This window comes from Culex pipiens, chromosome 3, assembly GCF_016801865.2.
Source record: "Culex pipiens pallens isolate TS chromosome 3, TS_CPP_V2, whole genome shotgun sequence".
In the NCBI taxonomy this organism is placed as follows: domain Eukaryota; kingdom Metazoa; phylum Arthropoda; class Insecta; order Diptera; family Culicidae; genus Culex; species Culex pipiens.
This window is the reverse complement of record NC_068939.1, coordinates 71320512-71342310: the sequence shown is the minus strand read 5'-3', so window position 1 is coordinate 71342310 and position 21799 is coordinate 71320512. Positions and strand designations below refer to the sequence as shown.

The window sequence follows — 21799 nt, the reverse complement described above, 5'->3', positions numbered from 1 at the left end:
CATTTCATGGCATTGCATAACGCATTTAATCATACTTTTTGCTTCAAAATTATGAATTTTGAACTTGAAATTTACAGTTTAGTTTAATTTTTGCTTCTTCCTTGACTTCGTCCAAAACCGAGGGACAAACACTTTTAATAAAATTCGTACTATCTCAATAAAGAATGACACAATCAAACTTAAGCCTTTTTTCAGAAACGCCAACGAGCTGGGAAAAACTTGGAAAATGTTGACAAAAATTATTACAATTTACAGATATTTTGGTATCTTCAAAATTACGGGAACTATAGATATAATTTTCGATTCATCCTCTAAAGTACTGTCTACATGGAGAAAAAAGAGTTCCCAAAACCGTGAACAAGCGTTCATAAAAATGGGAACGACGAACAAAGTGTTCAAATTTCATGGTACATTTTTCAAAATCGTACCATGGGATTTGGACACTTTGTTCGAGGTTCCCATTTCGATGAACGCTTGTTCACGATTTTGGGAACACTTTTTTCTCCGTGTACTGCATAATTAGGCATATTGATTATGCGCAATTTCGCGGAGCCACGTAATCTGTGAAATTTGGTCTTGAACAAGAATTTTGGTATCAGTTTTTAAAAATAAAAAGCCGTGCATTTCGATCTTACTTTTAAAAGGTATTGTTCAGTGCAATGGTTTATTGAATTAAGATAATCAATTTAAAATTTACAACGAAATTACATTGATTGAAACAAATGTCATGGATAGATTTAAATGTAAAGTTTCAATTTATATTTATAGCAAAAGAACTTTTTTCTTAATCACAGAAAATTTCAAAAAGAATATAAATAAAGTAATTCAAAAATAAAATAAAAAAAAAACGCAAACCAGCTGCAGATTTTAAATTTTTTAAATCCTTGTTTAGTTTTGTTAAGGGGTTACATACATGTAAATTGGCTAAAATGTCAGAGGTTGATATGAGCAGACATTTCCACTTTTTCAAAATCTGTTTTCAGGGTATTAAAATATACATTTTTATCTATTAAAAAAATAAATATGAAGATATTTGGATGTACCATTGCCGAGATATAGCTATTTTAAGTTAGCAGTTTAAAAAAAACGGGTGCCACGATATCTCAACACTGCTTTGACCAAATCGGCTCAAAATTTTGGTGAAGACTCACTAAACGGGTCCCGTGTGCATGACGAAGGCCGATTCTCAAAAAGTTTATTATAAAAAAAGATAAAAATATTTTTCTGTTTTTCATATAAAAAATCAACAATTTTAGATTTTTGTATATTTTTAAAAACCTAAATTTCAAAATCGGGTTTCGGAATATGTCTTGAGAGCCCTCACTCCAAATTTCAGCCAATTTGGTCCATCCCGTCTCAAGATATCGTGGCACCCGCAGATCAACTCGGTGTTTTGAGAAAAACGCTCACAAAGTTTGACAGTTTGCTTTGTGCATGGCAAAACTTTAAACTTAAATCGTCTTCGATTCACTTAAATCACAAAATAACTTTATGAAACTTTGAGGAGTGTTTGGAAATCATCTTTTGAAAGGATTTAATAAATAATCGGGAATATGATTTTTTGAGATTTTTTACATGTATGTAACCCCTTAAATAAGTATCCAAGTTGCATATAACGTGAGAAAAAAAAAATTGATTATTAACGCATTTAAATTCAATTCATGTTTAAAATATTTCCTGGATTTATCAATACCAAAAGTAACAAGAACTAATACAAATATATTTTTTTTAAACTTTTCTGAAATACTTAAAGAAAATACTTTTGATGCAAACTTTTGCTAAATATGCTGATTGAGATCTGTAGCGAATCGAAAATTCAGCAGATGAAAATTATTTAAAATGTCAGTAAATTGACTTCAAGCAAAGAGGATATTTTGTGTCAGAGGGTATTATTTTGTATCGTGGACCATTGCTCATTTTCACAGCTATATTACTTTACTGAATTGTTCTAAAAAAATCATTTTTTTTTTGCTTTTTTTGCAAGCAGATGCCGTGAAATTTCAATGTTTTTCAATTGTCATGCCTTAAAATTTATTTTTTTTTGCCGTGAAAAATCACTAGCTCTTAGAAAAGTCTACAACAAAGTTTGACTGTTTCTTTTGCCTTCCTCACTGAGGTAAGGCTATAATCCTGCTCTAAAAATGAACTTTCTATTAATAGCTCCTAGACCCACCTTCATGTATACATATCGACTCAGAATCGAAAACTGAACAAATGTCTGTGTGTGTGTATGTGTGTGTGTATGTGTGTGTATGTATGTATGTGACCAAAATTCTCAATGAGTTTTCTCAGCACTGGCTGAACCGATTTTGATCGAACTAGTTGCATTCGACTTCGTTTAGGGTCCCATACATCGCTATTGAATTGTTTGAAGTTTCGATAAGTAGTTCAAAAGTTATGTATAAAAATGTGTTTTCACAAATACCCGGATCTCAATTATATGCATGTAAACGATGTCCGGATCCATCATCCGACCCATCGTTGGTTAGGTAATTGAAAGGCCTTTCCAATGAGTCCAAGACATTGAAGATCTGGCAACCCTGTCTCGAGTTATGACCACTTAAGTGATATTTATGTACTTTTTTGAAGCCGGATCTAACTTAAATGAATGTAAACTATGTTCGGATCCATCACCCAACCCATCGTTGGATAGGTAATTGAAAGACCTTTCCAACGAGTCCACATAATTGAAGATCTGGCAACCCTGTCTCAAGTTATGATCACTTAAGTGATATTTATGTACTTTTTTTTAAGCCGGATCTCACTTAAATGTATGTAAACTATGTCCGGATCCATCATCCGACCCATCGTTGGTTAGGTAATTGAAAGGACTTTCCATATGAGTCAAAAGTATTGAAAAACTGACAACCCTGTATCGAGTTATTACCACACAAGTTATACATTGTGTTCTTTTTTTCTGGATCTAAAAAAATGATGAAACCACTCATATACCCATTTTTGGTAAAAAGTGAGGAAGGCATCAACCACACAGGTGGATTAAGTTAGTTTTCAATCAGAAAGTTGATGGATTGGGTCTGTAATGTTGACAATTTTAAAAGAAGACTTAATAACTTTTTTTAGTTGCTGTCCACTTTTAACTTTGCAAAATTTGTATAAACTCGTTTTTTTTTGAAGAACTAAGCTTTTTTGTTATTACAGATTTGAAATGGGCATAACAAAAATCATAAAACTTTATTTAGAGATTATTTTGGAGTTTCAAAGTTCAAGTTATCGAAATGGATAGGATTTCACACCAAATAGCTAAAATTTATGATGCAAGTCTCTCTTATTCAGAATGTTTACCTCCTGTCCAGCGATGGAATAATCATCATCAAAAGAAAATTATTGGATATTCATCACGAGAAAAAATCCGAAGGGAGGATGCTCTCCTCTCTCGCGCACGAAAGATCGGTAAAAAGAATGTAAAAAATCATCATCTTGATTATTCGGCGGAACATCTTTTTTTTCTACTACACTTGCAAGTGTAACGTCACACGTCGAAAAATGAACTGAAAAGTGAAAAAAATAATTTCATGTGGTGCTGACAAGGAAATTCATAAAAATCATCAGCAGATTGATTTTCTGGGAGAATTTCGGGAGCAATTTTCTTTTGCGTGATTTGCCTCCTCTCTCTTTCGCGGGTGAATAAAGTTCGCAAGCGAAATTGATTGTTCCTGTCGAATGTTGAAATTTCGGATTAATTGCTTGGAAAAATAATCATAAAGTATTAAGCGATTTTTGTTTAACATATTAAATTTCCACAAAATATATCGAATATAAATATTTGAGTATATTTAAGAAGGTGTTTTGTGAAAAAAATGGTTTCAATAATATTGTTCATATTAGTTAGTTTAAATGAAATCATTTCAATAGAATGTATGTTCGATAGTCAGTGATGTCGTTGATGAAAAATTTCTGTTTATTTAAATAGATGACGATAACGTTTCAGTCATAATACCAGCGATGAAGATACCATCTTTAACAACTTTGATCACAATGTTCGAGTACCGGACTTAAAACTCTTGTGAAATATTTTTTTTCTGTTTAATAAACCACTTCTGAAACCAGTTCTGGATATGGTTGGAAATGTTAGTTTGATTTCTGGTAAGTGATGATCTGGAAGCCCTGTCATAGAATTTTCAGAAGTTTTCAAATATTGGCAATGATTGATAAAGCGTTGACTGGAATACAAAAGCAAAAAAAAAATCTAGAAAGTCAATTCGTCCAGTTCGATCTCCCCCTAGATGGGTTATTTGCATCTTCAGCAAGTCCAAAGAAAACGAAAGTAAAACCAGAGAGTCGCATTCATTCAAGAGTGAAAAAGTGACATCAATTATCGCACCACTATCAAATGCCACCTGATGGGTTCGCATCTTGCTTCTTCAGAAGAAATGCCCTCCATTTTTATGGCAACAAACACGACGCACTGCAGTTCGTTAGTGTAACAAGCTCTCGGCGACCAATGAAGTGCATCTCCACGTATAGGGCTTCGAGGTTGAACTAGTTTCCAACGCTCCTGATGGACGACAGATTGGACAGGTGTGTTTCTTCTTGGGTGAAACTGAAGATCCGCTCGATCTGATAAGATTTCAATTTGGTAGATCGTGTCGTGACAATTTTTAACGTCAGCTTTTTCCCTCCCGTTACAACGTTGACGTCGTCGTGACAATCGACAAATGGCTAATCGGCTAACCACACTTTAGCCACCTCCTTGGCTTGCCGGGTAGGACTAACTTGTGGTATCGGAAAATCATTAATAATAAGGCTCGTTAGTACGCGCAGGCTCATTACGCCCTCCACCACCCTCGCGAAAGGGGGAGGAGATTAGAACAATACCGTAGGAGCAAACTTGACTTGCACAGTCACATTTGTTGAACTTATGATTAATGCGCCATGTTTTGCCAGCATGGATTGCGATCGTGGAGAGCGAAACCAACCGTGCCTGATTGGATCAATTTGCCAGTGAGAAATCGAACTGCTACCTCCTACCTACTAGCCGAGGTTTTCGAAGGGAGCTGCTGCTGCGCTGAGAATTGTTGGATTAAATGATAGAACAAGCTTGTTGAAGGTAGCTAAGTACACCCGCGACTCGACAAGTAGGGTTCTGCGGCGAGGGAGTGATCTACCAAGGAATCGTTCAAACATGCATCAACTTGTGTACCTTGATTGATATAGGGGAAGAGGGGGTGCATTAAACGTTTAACATCAATTCAACAGACACTTTCATACTCATATTGTTCGCCTTCTCGGAATACACAACTCTGCCAAATCAAGCAACTGCGATGCAAGATAATTAAGAGCGTGGTAATTTTCTCCTCTGGGAACGTTTTCCCCACAAGGAATGTGAGAAAAATCCCAAACGAACCAAACGACGTCTCAAATAGAGAGATATTCACACACACACGACGCGCCGCTGATTATGATGTCAAAAGTCCCAAGTACCGACCATCCATTCGCCTGATGGAGCGATTAAGGTATCACCTATTAGGCATTTGCTTAAAACCACCTTTCGCGATAATTATCGCCCACTGCTCGGGCTGGAAAACCGCCAGCCAGCGTGAAAAGTGTGAAATTTTCCTTTTCCAGCAGCGGACAGCAGCTTCTCCGAACCGACTGCGTCGATCATTAGTCAGTTTGAAAATGGCCATTCAGCTCTATTGCGCGTGAGCGCGGGGTAATTAGTACGTTATGGTCTGGACAACATTGTTGGGAATTTTTCATCCCGCGCTCAGTATTATTTATGGACATTGCCGCCGCGAGTGATGATCAATTAATAGCAAAGTGAGTTGTTCAAATGTATACAACATAAAACATATTATGCTCAATGCCATCATTCGTCATGCGAGTGTGGAGTAGAACAAATGATCTACAACGCATTTCGACCACATGACTCAGCGGGGAGGGTTCCCCGCCTGGGAAGCGTACAAATCACCGCAGCGAATTTCAACGGGTTACGTACAGACGCAGTGGGGTGGGTGATACAAAGTTGATTGATTGGGGGACACCGAGTTCTGCAAAATTGCAGGCTTCAACTTGATCGCGAACATGCATGGGAGTGGATGCATTCCAGGGTAGTTCTTAAAAGAATTTGAAGGTTGAAACAGTTACTCACCCATAAAATCACAGTGATGTATCCTCCGCTTCTCCAACTCCGGGTTGTTCCTCCGGTTGTACCGCCCCACAATGTGCTTCACAACCCCGACACTGCTCAGCACACTGTTGATACTGTGCTGCGAGGCCCGCTTCCGACCCGTTCCGGAACCACTCCCGCTACTGCTTCCGCTACCACTACTGCTACTGCTGCTGCCACTTCCACCGGATCGACCACCTCCGCTAGCAGGACCACTAGTGGTGGTCACCGGAACAACCGCTGGTGGAGGTGGAGCTGGTATCGCGTGCAGGTGAGTTTGCCCCACCTGCGGTTGAGATCCGTTAGGAACGACGACGGTACTCCCGTGGGAATGACCCTGGCTCGAGGTCATCAGGTGGAGTTGCTGCTGCTGCTGGTTGTGATATGGTGGGGGTGGAGTTCGGCGGGGTGGGTTCTGGGGAGAAAGAGGAGGTCAGAATTTGGGGAGTCCTTCTTGAAGAAGGCATCGCTTACCTGCAGCGTCGTCCCGGGACTGCCCGGGTCGGAGTTCGGCGGGGTCAGCGGCGGGACGTACATGAGCCTCGAGATGGGTGTACAAATGGTGGACGCTCCGCCCTGGGTCGGCGGGTGGTACTTTGGGTGGTACATCTGACCACCGCCGGGCGGTTGATGGTTCGACGGTGGCCAATGGTAATAGTTGTTGTTGTTGTGGTTCACCTGCAGCTGTTGATGGTGGTGATGCTGGTGGGACTGCTGCTGGTGTTGATGAGGTTGATGGGATTGGTGCTGTTGCGTTGAGACCAGCCCGTTGGTGCAGCCCATGTAGCCGTTGAGATTGTGCTGCTGTGGCTGCTGGCCGTGACCGTGACTAGTGGCCATCGAGCCCGGGTGTGAAACCGGATGGTGCAGGTAGGCGGAAGATTCGCTATTGGTTAGGAAGGTGTTGCTACAACTATTATCGCTAAGTAACTGATTTTGGTGTATGCTGTTGTTGTTGTTGTGGTGGTTGTGGCTCAACCCCGCGTGACTCTTCTCGGTCTTGATCTCCAGCGGGCTGAGCAACGGCGACGACAGCGGTTCCAGGAAGGTGTCGTCCACGGCTTCGGTTTTGACCTGCGGAGTAATTGCAGTCGTCGTCGTTGTCGCAGACCCGAGCATGATGGCGTTCTCCGGGTCAATGTTCTGGATCGAGCTGGTAATGTCCTCCCAGAGGGGAGGCCGCAGAAACGAGTCGTCCCCGTCCGCCGCTGACACGCCGCAAAGTGCATCGCGGTGTTTGCTGCCTGTTTGTGGGGTATTGTTGATCAAAACGAATATTTGTTATTTATTTTTGATAGAGGTTATACTAGGCTGGTTCAAAGTTTGGGTAAATTTTGAAAATCAACAAGAAATTACAACAAATCCACAAATCAACAAATCAACACCATTCTGTGCATGGTTGGTTGGTTGCCAGAGTCCCGAGTTATAATTAAAAAATGTATAGTAGTCGGGCATGTACGTATGCCATGGGTGGAAAAAGATAATTTAACTCCAAACTATGTAGAATGTTAATTGGGGAAATTCTTGTATGTTTGGAAGGTTAATGATTCAAATTGGATTCCGTCTAATTTACATATTCTCCCTATTTTAACAAATTATTGCGAACGTTTTGTTAGAAACATGCTTGGTCACTTCCCATAAGCTATTTATTACCTGATATTGACTAAAAATGCATTTATGGAAAAAAAATATAAATATTTAAATAACAAGCCAGAATTTTGACATTTCTGTGAAAAAACTATTGAAAAATGTATTATAAACCCGTACAGTTGATATGTAATCATTATTCTTGAAAAAATATAAGATTTGAGAAAAAAATGGTTAAAAAAACTTAACTCCAATGATTTTTTAATTAATACAAACATGCTTAAAATTATTTTAAGCGCAGGGGAATGCACTTCAAATTGATTTCATTTGATTGCATTTGATTGATTAAATGAAAATGCATGCCAAAGCAGTTCCATTGAACATTTGAACTTAAAAAAAATATGTTTTGCCCGCAAAGAATATTCAAAAATCAAGGAATTGAAGTGAATGCGAAATTGATGAAATTTAAAAATATTTTATGTTCAAGAAATTTAAGAAATTCAAATAATTTAGATAAATTCCATAAATTTAAATTAGATAATAACATAAATAAAACAAATAAAAAATAAGAAACCCGCGAAATTAAAATTATTCAAAACAAGGAATTTAAGGGGTTACATACATGTAAGAAATCGTAAAATTTCATAATTCAGAAAATTTATTGAATTCCCTGAAAAGATGATTTTCAATAACTCCTGAAAGTTTCATGAAGAAATTTCATGAATAAACTGAGTTAGAGACGATTTAAACTAATAATATTGCCATGCGCAAAGCGGACTGTTAAACTTTGAGAGTGTTTTTCTCTAAACACCGAGTTCATTTACAGGTGCCACGATATCTCGAGATGGGATGGACCAAATTGGCTGAAATTTGAGGTGAAGACTCTTAAGATATATCCCGTGTGCATGACGAAGCCCTATTTAGAAATTTTGCTTTTTTTAAAAATACAAAAATCAAAAACTGACAAAAAAAATTATGAAAAACATAAAAATATTTTTATCATTTTTTTTAAATAAACTTTTTGAAAATCGGCCTTCGTCATGCACACGGGACTGGTTTAACTAGTCTTCATTAAAATTTTGAGCTGATTTGGTGTAGAGATATCGTGGCACCCGTTTTTCGAAACTGCTAACTTCAAATAGCTATTTCTCGGCAATGATACGACCAAATGTCGTTAAATTTGTTTTGTTATCAGATGAAATAGTAGTTTATGCAACAAGTTGCAAAAAGAGGATTTTTTCAGCACGAGTCGTACATTTATCCAACGAGGTTCACCGAGTTGGATAAATACGACGAGTGCTGAAAAAATCAAGTTTTGCAACGAGTTCCATACAACATTTTTTGCAATTTCGAAAAACACCCATTGAGTGAAATTTTAAGTCGAATTTTCATGTATTTTGTCAATAAATCGTTTAAATCAAAAAAATGTTGAAAAGTGTTACTTTTCGAAACAAGTGCTGAAAAGTTCAACTTTTCAGCACCCATTTCAGTGCTGAAAAGTAGAACTTTTCAGCATTTATTTTGAAAAGTGTTGCTATTCGATTCTGTTATTTTTGGTACAGAAAAGTAGGCTATTTCGTCGTTCAAGAATGACAGGAAAATTAATTAGTTTCACAACGGAATTGCAAAAATGTATATTTTAATACCCTGAAAACAGATTCAAAAAAAAGTTTCAATATGTGCTCATACCAACCTCTGACTTTTTCTCGATTTACATGTATGTAACCCCTTAAGCGTACTTTATCAAAATGACACAGTTTTGCTTGTAAGCAGTGGCACATAGCTCAAAAATGTATTTATTGAAGAAATTTAAAAAATTAAGAAGTTGAAATATTTTAATAAAGTTTAAGAGATCTAAAATTTTTAGGAATTGGCGAAATTTGAAAAATTTAAATAGTTTCATAAAATACAGTTTTATGAATTGATCCAATAAAATTAAAAAAAAAAATCAAATGCAAACTTGAAAATTTTGATAAATAAAGGTGTAATTTTTGTTTGTAAATTCGTAAAATCATAATAATTTATAAAAATTAAGAAACTAAAATGAAACATTTAAAAAATCCAAGAAATTCAGGAAATTTCAACAATAATAATAATTTTTGTTTGCTAGCGGTGACATGAAACGTTAGAAGCTCATCCCGTAATTTAAAAAAAAAACTAGTGTCATTGAAAATGTGAGATTACAGGATTATAAAGCTTTTTACAAAAAACATTGAGAAATAGAAAATAAATAAAAATTAGAATTTAAATGAAATCCAAGAAGCTACGAATTAAAATTTGAAAAATGCAAGAAATAAAAAAATATATAATGAAATTCAAATGTTTCAATTAAGTTTAAGAAGTTTGAAGAAATCAAGATATTACAAAAATATGGAATTCAAAAACCATAGAAATACTAGAAATTTAAAAAATCAAGAAAATTAAGAAACTTAAATAATTTAACAAAATTTAAAATAAGTGTAAAATTCAACAAATTAAATAAAAATGCATGCCAAAGCAGAAGTAAAATGCAATTCTCAATGCTTGGCAACCAATGAAAAAAGGTTTTTCCTGAAAATGGTTCTATGTTTGGTACAATTATTTGACCTCTGACCTTTTACCAAAAGGAGGAGTCTGAATTCGCAATGGTCTTATTTATATTTTCAAATCCTATAAAAAATTGAAGAAGGCGATACACGAGTGTATTTTAAAATTATTATGGGGAATTGTTTTGGATTTTGTTTGAATTTGTCATTGTAACAAAAAAGGTCCTCAAAAATCATTCTAACAAAAAGGACCAGTCTTCAAAAATTTGTTTATTTAACACATTTGTTTCGGCTAAAATTGTTTATGTCTCAAATTCATTTGAAAGTTCTTAAAATTTACTTCCCTAATTTGCTAAACAAATCAGGAAATTTATTTGCATTTTTGTAACTGTAACCAGTCAAAAATTTCAGTATGGAAAAGTGTTTCAGTTCATTGCCACCAAAAGGTGATTAATTTTTTTTCTTTAATACTTGAATATTTTAAAAAAACTAATGATTGCAAAACAATTGGAAAGGTGTAAAATGCATTTTTAAACACATTTTTCATTCAAACGGTAATACATACTATGGCCTGTAATTTCAACTGCCACGGACTGTAAATTATTTTGTATTGAAATCTAGAAAAATGCTAACGATTTTGTTGTCATCGATTTAGAAAATAGCAAATGTTTTTGAACATGGATTTTACGATTTTTACAGATTGTTTGTGTGTGTGTTTTTGAACAAAAAATGTTCCAGTTATGTTTTAAATATTATTTTTTAAATTTTTCTGTGAAATGTTATTTTCGATATTTAAAATAAGAATATTTTTCTTCCAAAATTTCTGGGGGAGGCACAATGTATGGGCTGCCTTCCTCGCATAATATTAAGGGGGGCAAAAAGTACCATGCCCCCCAGAGTCGGCGCCCCTTCTCTCAGGATTGAAATCGAATTTTGGGGATTTGTGAAGGTCTTAAGGTGAGGCATTGTGAGCTTTACAAAATGGCGTTCTTAACTTAATTTGACCCAAAATGCACGTGCGACAAGATAGCACGACAGCGACGAAACCAACAAATCAACAAAATTTGAACCAACCTAAGGACAACAAGAAAGGACACGAAACTTACCGAAAAAGAACTCCTTGCCGTAGTGGTCATAGTGGCCCTGACCTCCGTACACGCTCGCCAGCCCGGTGGCCACGGCGTGGTGGGACAGCGGCGGGGAGCCGGATGATGGATGATGTTGATTAATCGGAACCACGTCCAGCTCGACATCGCTTTCCAATTTATTTATGCGCCCCATCAGCTCATGCCGAAATTCTAATTCTGGTGACTGGAAATTTGTTGAAAGGGAGAGAGAAAGAGAGAAAAAATAATAAATTAAACAAATATTTATCCAGATGACAAATTGAGGAAATCATTTTGCGAAAGCATTCTTATGTTTGCCAGGTAGAACAATTGCCGTAAATTTAACGCATTTCTGCGACGAGTTCGAAACTATCACGACACAAATCAATCAATAACCAACTTGTCCCGCTAGTAGATACAGTCATTTCATAAAACTGTCATGCCATGAGGAAGGGCGTTTAGACAGGCCAAGCAATCGCCGTTGTTGGTTTGTAGTTTAGTATGCCGCGGCGGCAATCAGAAATCGGTCGTAAATTGAGCGCAAAAAATATCAGCCACGCGGTGCGCAAACGCATCACAAACGGGACAGGATAAAAGGTTATGGTCGATTGTATGCAAATTTAGAACTGATATAGCCACTCTTCCCTCTTACTTTATGAGAGTTATGGTATTTTTCAGTTTCATGGTTGAGCTTTTTGGGGTAATATAGCGATTTATGGCGCAAAAACAAATTAAAAATATGTTAATTATGTGTTTCGTATTGAGTGAGTGCTTTGCTTTGATTCTTAACTAAGCTCAGTATGAATGCATACCATTATGTTTATTTATGTCATTTTTCATAAAAAAAACTTCAACCTATAAATGTCACCCCGGTTTACGGTAATCGAATAAATGAAAACAAATGTGTTATGATAACCTTTCTAACCCTAGATCACGTAATTCACTAAGCTGAAACTATTCCAAAGTGATTCCCTGGACTTATCGCTTCAAATCACTATTAACGATCCAAATTGCTTAATTGAGCACCACTCACCAACCACAGTCCGATCCCAGTCAAATGAAAGCCTCCAAACCGCTCAATCACACACACACAGGTCAATCGATAGCCCCCTTAAAGCAGTTAGATAGCTGGATCCCAGCTAATTAGACGACCGCAAGATGACTGACTAGTATGGGTATCGAGAGCTGATCCGTCTGCTACTTAAGCCGCTGCTACTGTCCAAATAAGCCTATCGCGACGACAGGTAGCATTTACCGCAGTCACTTAAGTCGGGGGTCCGGAGTAATCTAATCGGGGGCCCCGGGCGCGGACAAACCGGGCCCCTCAAAATGGTGCTCCGTCTCTTTCTCTTTTTTTCTATAAACCCATAAGTCAACTTCTGCGGAGAAGCTAGAGTGCCGTGGTGAAGAACTGCGACGACTTTGGTGCGCGGTGTTTTTAATACTTATTTTACGAAAAAAAAGTGGTTTGCAGTTTTTAACTCTTACTTAACTTTCTTCTAAAAATAATCGCTAATGAGTCGCTCACTTGTGAGTCGTTCACTTATGAGTCGCTCATTTGAGAGTTACTCATTTGTGAGTCACTCACTTTTGATTCGATGATTTCATTGTGACTTACTTGTGAGTACAATAATTGTGAGTCACTCGCTTGTTAGTTACTTACTTATGAGTTGCTTACCTGTGAGTCGCTCATTTGAGAGTCACTTATTTGTGAGTCAGTCAATTTTGATTCGATGACTTCATTGTCACTTACTTGTGAGTAACATACTTGTGAGTTGCTCGCTTGTTAGTTACTTACTTATGAGTTGCTCACCTGTGAGTCACTCATTTGAGAGTCACTCATTTGTGAGTCAGTCAATTTTGATTCGATGACTTCATTGTCACTTACTTGTGAGTAACATACTTGTGAGTTGCTCGCTTGTTACTTACTTACTTGTGAGTTGCTCATCTGTTAGTCACTCATTTGTGAGTCATTCACCTGTGAGTCGCTCATTTGAGAGTTACTCATTTGTGAGTCACTCACTTTTGATTCGATGACTTCATTGTCATTTAATTGTGAGTAACATGCTTGTGAATTGCTCGCTTGTTACTTACTTACTTGTGAGTTGCTCACCTGTGAATCCCTGATTTGTGAGTTACTCATTTGTGAGTCACTTACTTTTGTTTCGATGACTTCATTGTCACTTACTAGTGAGTTGCTCGCTTGTTAGTTACATACTTATGAGTTGCTCACCTGTGAGTCGCTCATTTGAGAGTCAATCATTTGTGAGTCACTCACTTTTGATTCGATGACTTCATTGTCACTTAATTGTGAGTAACATACCTGTGAGTTGCTCATTTGTGAGTCACTCACCTGTGAGTCGCTCATTTGAGAGGTAATCATTTGTGAGTCACTCACTTTTGATTCGATGACTTCAATGTCACTTACTTGTGAGCAGCGATGGAATAATCATCATCAAAAGAAAATCATTGGAAGTTCATCAAGAGAAAAAATCCGTAGGGAGCATGGCTTTCCTCTCTCGCGCACGAAAGATCGGTAAAAGGAATCTAAAAAAATCATCATCATGATTATTCGGCGGAACATCTTTTTCACTACTACACTTGCAAGTGTAACGTCACACGTCGAAAAACGACCTGTCACATTTTGTAGATGGGCAATATGTGTAAACAAATCGAAATAAATATTTTTAAGTTGTGCTGATAAGGAAATTCACAAAAAATCATCAGCAGATTGATTTTCTTCGAGAAGTTCAGGAGCGATTTTATTTTGCGTGATTTGCCTCTTCTCTCCTTCGCGGGTGAAAAAAGCGAAAATGATTTTTTTGCGATTATTCCATCCCTGCTTGTGAGTAACATAATTGTGAGTTGCTCGCTTGTTAGTTACTTACTTATGAGTTGCTCACCTGTGAGTCACTCATTTGAGAGTTACTCATTTGTGAGGCACTCAATTTTGATTCGATGACTTCATTGTCACTTACTTGTGAGTAACATGCTTGTGAGTTGGTCACAAGTAAATGATTTACTTGGAAGTCGCTCACTTCTGATTCAATCCATGATTTTTAAATTTGATTTTACACATTCAAACCCACCGTGTGCTCACCAGGGAAAGACAGTGAAAAAGAGGATAATCTGCCTTGCAGTCCGTCTATCCTCCTCCTCCTCCTCCAACTCCGGCGCACGACGGTGTTTATGTAAATTAATGTTCTCGGTGATTTTGATTGACAGCGAGGCACCTCACCGTGGAGATCTGGTCTGGCTGTGTCCAACTCTACGACGACGACGGTGGGCAACACTCATCGTCACCTCTCAGACTGTGAGCAACTCCGGGCAAGTGGATCGTGATCACGGTTGGTGACCGTCCGGTTGGTGGCTTCAAACGAGATTTAAATTAGCCGATAGTTCGATGACGAGCTCCGGTCACCAGATCATTAGTGTGTGGAGCAGCAGCTCGGATCGATGGTGACGACGGCGGAGCGGCGGCAGCGTTTAGGCCGTTGAAAGTGGATCGACTATTACAAAATTTAGCGTTTCGTAATTAAGGCTTGGACCTTGAACGCATTCTCCGGAGCGAGATCGACTGGCTGCTGTCATCGAACGTCGATGGCTTTGAGGAATTCATGATAGGATTGTTGGGATGAATTCGTGGAGTACAAATTTATCGAGATCACAGAATTTTAACATGACTTCCTCAAAACTTCAATATTTCTTCATGCCCTTCTGATAGTTTTCGGTAGAGTTTTTTTAAAGCAGTTTTAAGAAAAATACCGTTAATAACAAAAGTTAAGTAGTGCAGACGAAAAATAGATCAATAGCAAGCAATCTGACTTCAGAAATTTAGTTCTTGCAAGGTCGTCCAGTTCCCCCTCTAATCAACCATAGTTGATTGGTGATCACAAATGTAACCTTTCACAATCAACCACCCAAATAAGTTAAGCAACTCTTCAGAGAACACCTTCTCGCAGCGTGAATCTCAGCCCTTCAAGCAAAATCTAGGACATCGGCACCCCCGGTAGGCTTAATTAAATTTAAATACCTTTCCCGTCCCCCCTATTCAGCTCTTTGTTCAAATCGCACTAATCATGTTTTCCTTCTCGGGTTCTAAATGCTAACATGTCTGTTTAACGACTCGCATCAAACGATTGCACCCATAAATCTCTGCAAAGTTTCTTCTTTTGCAGAATTTTCAGAGCTTGGGCTGAAGCGGGGTTACAACTGCAATCCAATCAATGCAACACATTTGTTTGGTAGCAGCAGCATTTTAAAGAAATTAGCACATTCGGAAGAACATGAGCGGAGTGTTGATCTTTAAGCCTAGAAGGATTGGGGTGCCCAACGACATGATCCGCGACAGAGGGACCCCAACTCGGTCGTCGTCGTCGTAATTCATTTAACGAGCCATACAAATGCGCACTGTACTTTTAATAGCATTTTTGCCCTCGAGCCCCAAGTCAACCTCCCCCTCTGGGGAGGGAGGGGGAGAACCTGCCAGCATACCACCCACAAGCGACAACCCCATTAGCTATGCGGTGACAAACGGTGACGACGGTGACGACGACTTGGTGGTAGTTAAATTACCTTTTATAACTCGAAAGAGATGTGACTTAAATGTTAGAATGTGTGATTAAAATCGCATTAAAATTATTCAAAAGCTCATTCAAGTGCTTGTTTATTCATATTCTTAATTTGCGCTAGCGGGGCGCGCAAATGAATTATACGAGCCGAGCGGTGGTGGGGGAGGGGGAGAGGGGGTGTTCAGCAAACAAAGCTATCATCTAAAGTAGTGTGCTAAGTGGTTGAAATGAGTAAAGTTATAGGAGATAAATGACCGAGAGTTGTTCACAGAAAAAAAGTTGAATTTTGGGATGTTGAAAATTTGGTAGGTTGAATATTACCTCTTTTTTGAGTAATATTACATAAAAAATGTGTAAAAATGTGAACCTTATGAATATTTTTCAAAAACTGATGAAAATTTATCTTTTTCTGGGGTAAAATTCATCATTTTTTACACAAAATCTGTCACTATTTCCTGATGAATATTACCATCATTTTTTCCGTGTTGTCAACAATGTTGGGTCAAAAGAAGTTACATTTTTGATCTTCTTATAAGGCCGTTTGCAAATATTGGTAAAGTTTCTTCAAAGTTTGCCCAAAAAAGTAGGGGTCGAAATTTTTTTTTTTTAAATAAATTCCAAATAAAAAAATTAAAGCAAGTTTGATCATTTTATTCAAAAAAGAATTTGCTACGGCAGCAAAACTTCTTGCTGTAATTTTTAAAACTATTTTTCAAATTCTTCGTTACTGTGGTTTTTGAAAAGTTTGCAAACCGGGTTTTACCGAGTTAGCAAAATCATATGCATTATTCATACAAAAATATGCATAAGAGCAATCCTCCATCAAACCCGGAAATGGATTTTACTTATAATTTTTGATTAGGCTCAAACTTTGTGGGGGCCTTCCTTTAAGTAAAATGTAATTACAAAATCCGACTCGGTCCTAACCAGGTGTCAGTACCGTCCTTTTCGGTACTGAGACCTGGCTAATAAAAATAATTATTGAAAAAAAGTTAAATTTTGTCCGAAAAACTTCGAAAACTTCAGAAAATTTCCTACAATTTCGTCCAGGAAACATTGAAGATTGGACCACTGGTTGCTGAGATACAGCGGATAAAGAAAAAGAAGCAGGAAAATTGTTTTTTAAGTCTCACGCACACAATAAAAAATAATGTTATGTTGTAAGGTGTAATTTTGAAAGGTTGAATATTACCTCTTTAATGTTTTAATTTTACCTCAATTTAGTCTGAAAAAATGGTGAAATTACACATTTTCAGAGGTAAAATTACACATTTTTTCTGACATAAAAATGTACCACTTCCCAGATATAATATTACCACTTTTTTTTACTGTGCAAACAACCCTCCATTTTCTAATGTCGATATCTCAGCAACTAATGGTTCGATTTTCAATGTTCAATTTTGTCTTTCGAAAACAATATTTTGAAATTTTTTGAATCAAGACTAACATTTCAAAAGGGTTTGGGTGAGACTTGAAAAAAAAAATCAATTTTCCTGTCTTTAATGTTTCTTAGACGAAATTGCAGGAAATTTTCTTGATTATATTTTAAAAACGGTGCACATAATCAAAAAAAAAAAATGTAATGTACTTAAAAAAAATTTTATATAACAAAATGAGGCCAACCAATTTTAAGTATAAGATTTATTTCTTTTTTACAAAAATCGTTGTTTAAAAATTAAAATCATAACTCGTCGGCAAAATTTCGGTACATACTTCTGAATTTCATTTTTTTTATCTGTGTAGAAAAACTTCTTTCATTACAACAATTTGTAAAATATCATAAAACCAAACTTATATTTGTGCCTTCCGGTCAACGATCATGTAGGGAGGACTAAATCAAGTAATCCGACATACTTGTCTTGACGAAATTCGGCTTATTTATATCAAAAAATATATTTTAAAATCCTCAAAATCACATCGAAACATGCAAATCAACCACAACACAGTACACAGTAAAAAATCATGGTAATATTACATCTGGGAAGGGGTACATCTTTTATATTAGAAAAATGTGTTATTTTACCTCTGAAAATGTGTAATTTTAACGCTTTTCTGGTGTAATAACACGTTTTCAGTCTTAATTGATGTAAAGTTGCATCATAAAAGAGGTAATATTCAACTTCCAAATTTACACCTTCCAAATTTACACAGTTGTATACTGTGAAATTGAAATGACATTTAAGAATCCTTCAGACGAGTCAGTAAATGAAATAATCTGCCATTATTACATGTAGGTATTTCTTTATTTTATTTTTTAAATTTAAAAATTTAAGTAATGACAGCCTGTATTCTGATTATTACAATTTTTATTTTTATCAATTTTAGAATCCAGCACAATAGGGATGAAATTGATCGTTTTTTTAGTAAAAAATTTCTGTGTAAAATCGCATGCTAAAGCATGCACATCACCTTTGTGAGCATAAGCATGTAATATATATAGCATGTAATATATATAGCATGTAATATTGTATGAGAATACGTGTACACAAAAAGCATGTACGGAAGAAGAAAAAAATATTTTGCACACCACAAAAATATCAACAATCTGATGACAGCTATATCCAGATTACCAAGTCCGCGCCCCAACTATCTCAGCTATCTCTCCGTCTTGTAATTGTTTTGTTCAACGCCAATGTAGCAGTAGCTTTTCCGTACGTTGTATACCAGCTCAACATTGTATGTGGAACTTACAGGTACATCGGCATTGATCCAGACCATTTCACAGCGGCGAGATAGCCGAGAGGGTTGGGGCGCGGACTTGGAAATCTGGATATGACTCTCAACAGATTGTTGATATTTTTGGGGTCTGCAAAATATATTTTTCTTCTTCAGTAAATGCTTTTTGTGTACACGTATTCTTATACAATATTACATGCTTTTGCTCGCAAAGGTGATGTGCATGCTTTTGAATGCGATTTAACACAGATTTTTTTTACTGCGTACCTACATGTAATAATGGCAGATTATTTCATTTAGTGACTCGTCTGGAGAATTCTACAATTTAATTTCAAACACACAGTATGAAATTCTGTTAATTTGGATGGTGTTAATTTGGAAGGTTACCTCTTTTATGATGTAATTTTCATCAATTTAGACTAAAAACCCAGATGTAATAATACTATGATTTTTTCTACTGTGTATCCAACCTAATCTAATCCAAATAAACAGCTGCCAGTTTAAAGAAAGCATCCTAGAATAACTTAGATCACGCCTCAAGTTCTTTCTCGTCAATATTAAAGATTGCAATATACCCGAGTTTCCCAGAAGATGTAACACAACCACTAAAGCGGCCAGGTTTACTATGTGTTAAGATTCTGCGGATGGATCACATTTCACAGAATCAACAGGGGAGGAAGGATGCGTGGACATACCTTACCAAATACTCTAAGACTCTTGTAATGGTTATTGATGTGTTGGGAGAATATAGAGGAAAGGATTTCTAGAGTTTTTTTTGAAAAGGTCCAATTAAAAAAAACTCTTCATTTGTAGATTATAAATATCTTTTAAATATCTTTGCGCAATTTTGATGAAATTTTGTAGGCATATATCCTACAGTCATATTCCTTCAAAGAGTTTTAAACCTATTTAAATTAAATTTAATCTTTTTTTTTCGCAGAATAATGTAAAATATCCTTCAACCCTCGACTTCCTAGACACTTGACTATGATTGATTGCACATTTCAGCAGCTTCTTGGTAAAGATTAATGCAAGAATGGCATGTCTCCTAACAAGAGCTCAGCACTACTCGGTAATTGAATTTTAATGATCATATCAAGCTCCCTAGTTATCGATTACCGTCCATGCCCGGTCTAATCTCTAACCTTCGAACCATTCTCAAGCAAGCAAGCAAGTTGACCAGCCGATTCGCGTGTCAGTAATTGGCGTTGTGCGCCTACAAACCTCCCTCGATTACCCGCGACCTGCTGCACTTTTGTCACTTGTCCATCTGGTGTCAGACCCGGAATATGGTCAGCACAGTACTTTGGAACCATATGACACACACTCGCATAAGAAGTTTTGATGGCGTTCCATCACGGCGTTCCATTCAATTCAAATTTGTGTCGCGCGCAATACTTCCACCTATTGGCACTCTTTTCGACTACTTTTCAGTCTTCTCGGCGGTGGTGCTTTGGCTATTTATTGTCAATCGGACAGCTGCCCTAGGGGTGGCACGGTGAGAAATAATTGTGAAATAGTAGTTTATGCAACAAGTTGCAAAAAGATGATTTTTTCAGCACGAGTCGTACATTTATCCAACGAGGTTCACCGAGTTGGATAAATACGACGAGTGCTGAAAAAATCAAGTTTTGCAACGAGTTCCATACAACATTTTTTGCAATTTCGAAAAACACCCATTGAGTGAAATTTTAAGTCGAATTTTCATGTATTTTGTCAATAAATCGTTTAAATAAAAAAAATGTTAAAAAGTGTTACTTTTCGAAACAAGTGCTGAAAAGTTCAACTTTTCAGCACCCATTTCAGTGCTGAAAAGTAGAACTTTTCAGCATTTATTTTGAAAAGTGTTGCTATTCGATTCTGTTATTTTTGGTACAGAAAAGTAGGCTATTTCGTCGTTCAAGAATGACAGGAAAACTAAGTAGTTTCACGACGGAATTGCAAAAATAGTTTTTTTTGCATCAAGCTAGCGTAGCTCTGAGGTAAAGAGCCACGCTATCGATCAAAGGGCATCGTTTCGATTCTCGATCCAGGCATGATTTTTTCAACTGTGCCAACGAATCTGTATTCTTTTGTGCATTATTTGCAGTACACACGTCCATTAAAAAAGCAAGGTACACTAAACGGAGGCTTGCTCAAACGTCCCATCCCGCGGAGACTGGACTGTGTAGTGTGACTCGTGGATGTCAAACGGCAGCGCACCGGTTGTCAATTAAGCTTAGTTTTGTTGTTGTTGTTGTTGGGCAACGCAGCATGGGTGTCTCCATTGTTGGGACAATTGAGGGTTAACTGAGCGGGTGTCACTTTGGGACGTGTAGGGCGGTCGTCAACGCCATCAGGTTTTCTGGTAGCTAGCTTGGATTAAAGTTTTTTGCATGAAATTTAAGAAAAGATCGCAACAGTTACTTCAAAAATTTAATTTGTGATCATCGGCTTGATTTATTGTTTCCTACAACTGGAAAGTAGTTTGAGAACTGCTTTTAGCATTTGCCTTATTCATGTCTCAAACGATTACCTCTTTAAAAAATATAAATAATTCAAACTATTTCTGCAATATTTTAGCGCCAAGCCACCTCGAACCGTTGAGAATTATGGTCCCACATCGCATGACATAATCAAGATAACCTGCACTGCAGCAGCAGCACCTCAGAAGTCGATATTTCCCAGCCGAAAGGGGGGCTCCTCCGAGGAGATGTTTCTCATATTTCTCGAAATGCCTCAAATTGGACGCGCTTGACATTATGGAGCGCCAGAAGAGAACCTAAAACGGCTCGGCAGTTAAAGTGCATTTTCGCTGTCATCACCGTTTACAGGTCGGTCGAATCCCCAAGGGACCTGCCGGCTGGCTGGTGGCAGATAAGGTGACGACACACGCGCTGCCTGCACAAATTCCTTCAAACTGAACACCGCACAGACGGTGAGTGCAACATCGGTATCTCACGTTTTAGGCATTTAGCGGCGGTGGATTGTATGAATTTAAATGATGACGGCGTGCCGGCTTTCCACGTGGAGTTGCAAGAAATGGCGGCGAGATTGGCAAGTGTAATGGGAAATCAAAACCGGCGCAAATCAATGAGGGTTTGTACATTTATGCATTCAGAGCGATGCCGTGCCGGCAGGTGAGCAGAATTAACGGGAAGTGGATTGAGTGTTTATGAATTATTAAAGTATGACGTTTCTTTGAATGCAAATTTCAGAAAATCC

At 37.3% G+C, this 21799-nt stretch overlaps 1 protein-coding gene across 1 annotated transcript in view; it reads right to left on the bottom strand.

Moving 5' to 3' along the window:
- LOC120419526 (dendritic arbor reduction protein 1-like) overlaps positions 1–21799 on the bottom strand; it is a 200997-nt gene that overhangs the window by 105408 nt on the left and 73790 nt on the right. Inside the window, exons 2-4 of the mRNA XM_039582238.2 lie at positions 11349–11553; positions 6605–7374; positions 6113–6545 (exon numbers count right to left, since the gene is read on the bottom strand). Of these exons, the coding sequence (XP_039438172.1) occupies positions 6113–6545; positions 6605–7374; positions 11349–11553 (1408 nt within the window). The remainder of the gene's footprint in view (positions 1–6112; positions 6546–6604; positions 7375–11348; positions 11554–21799) is intronic.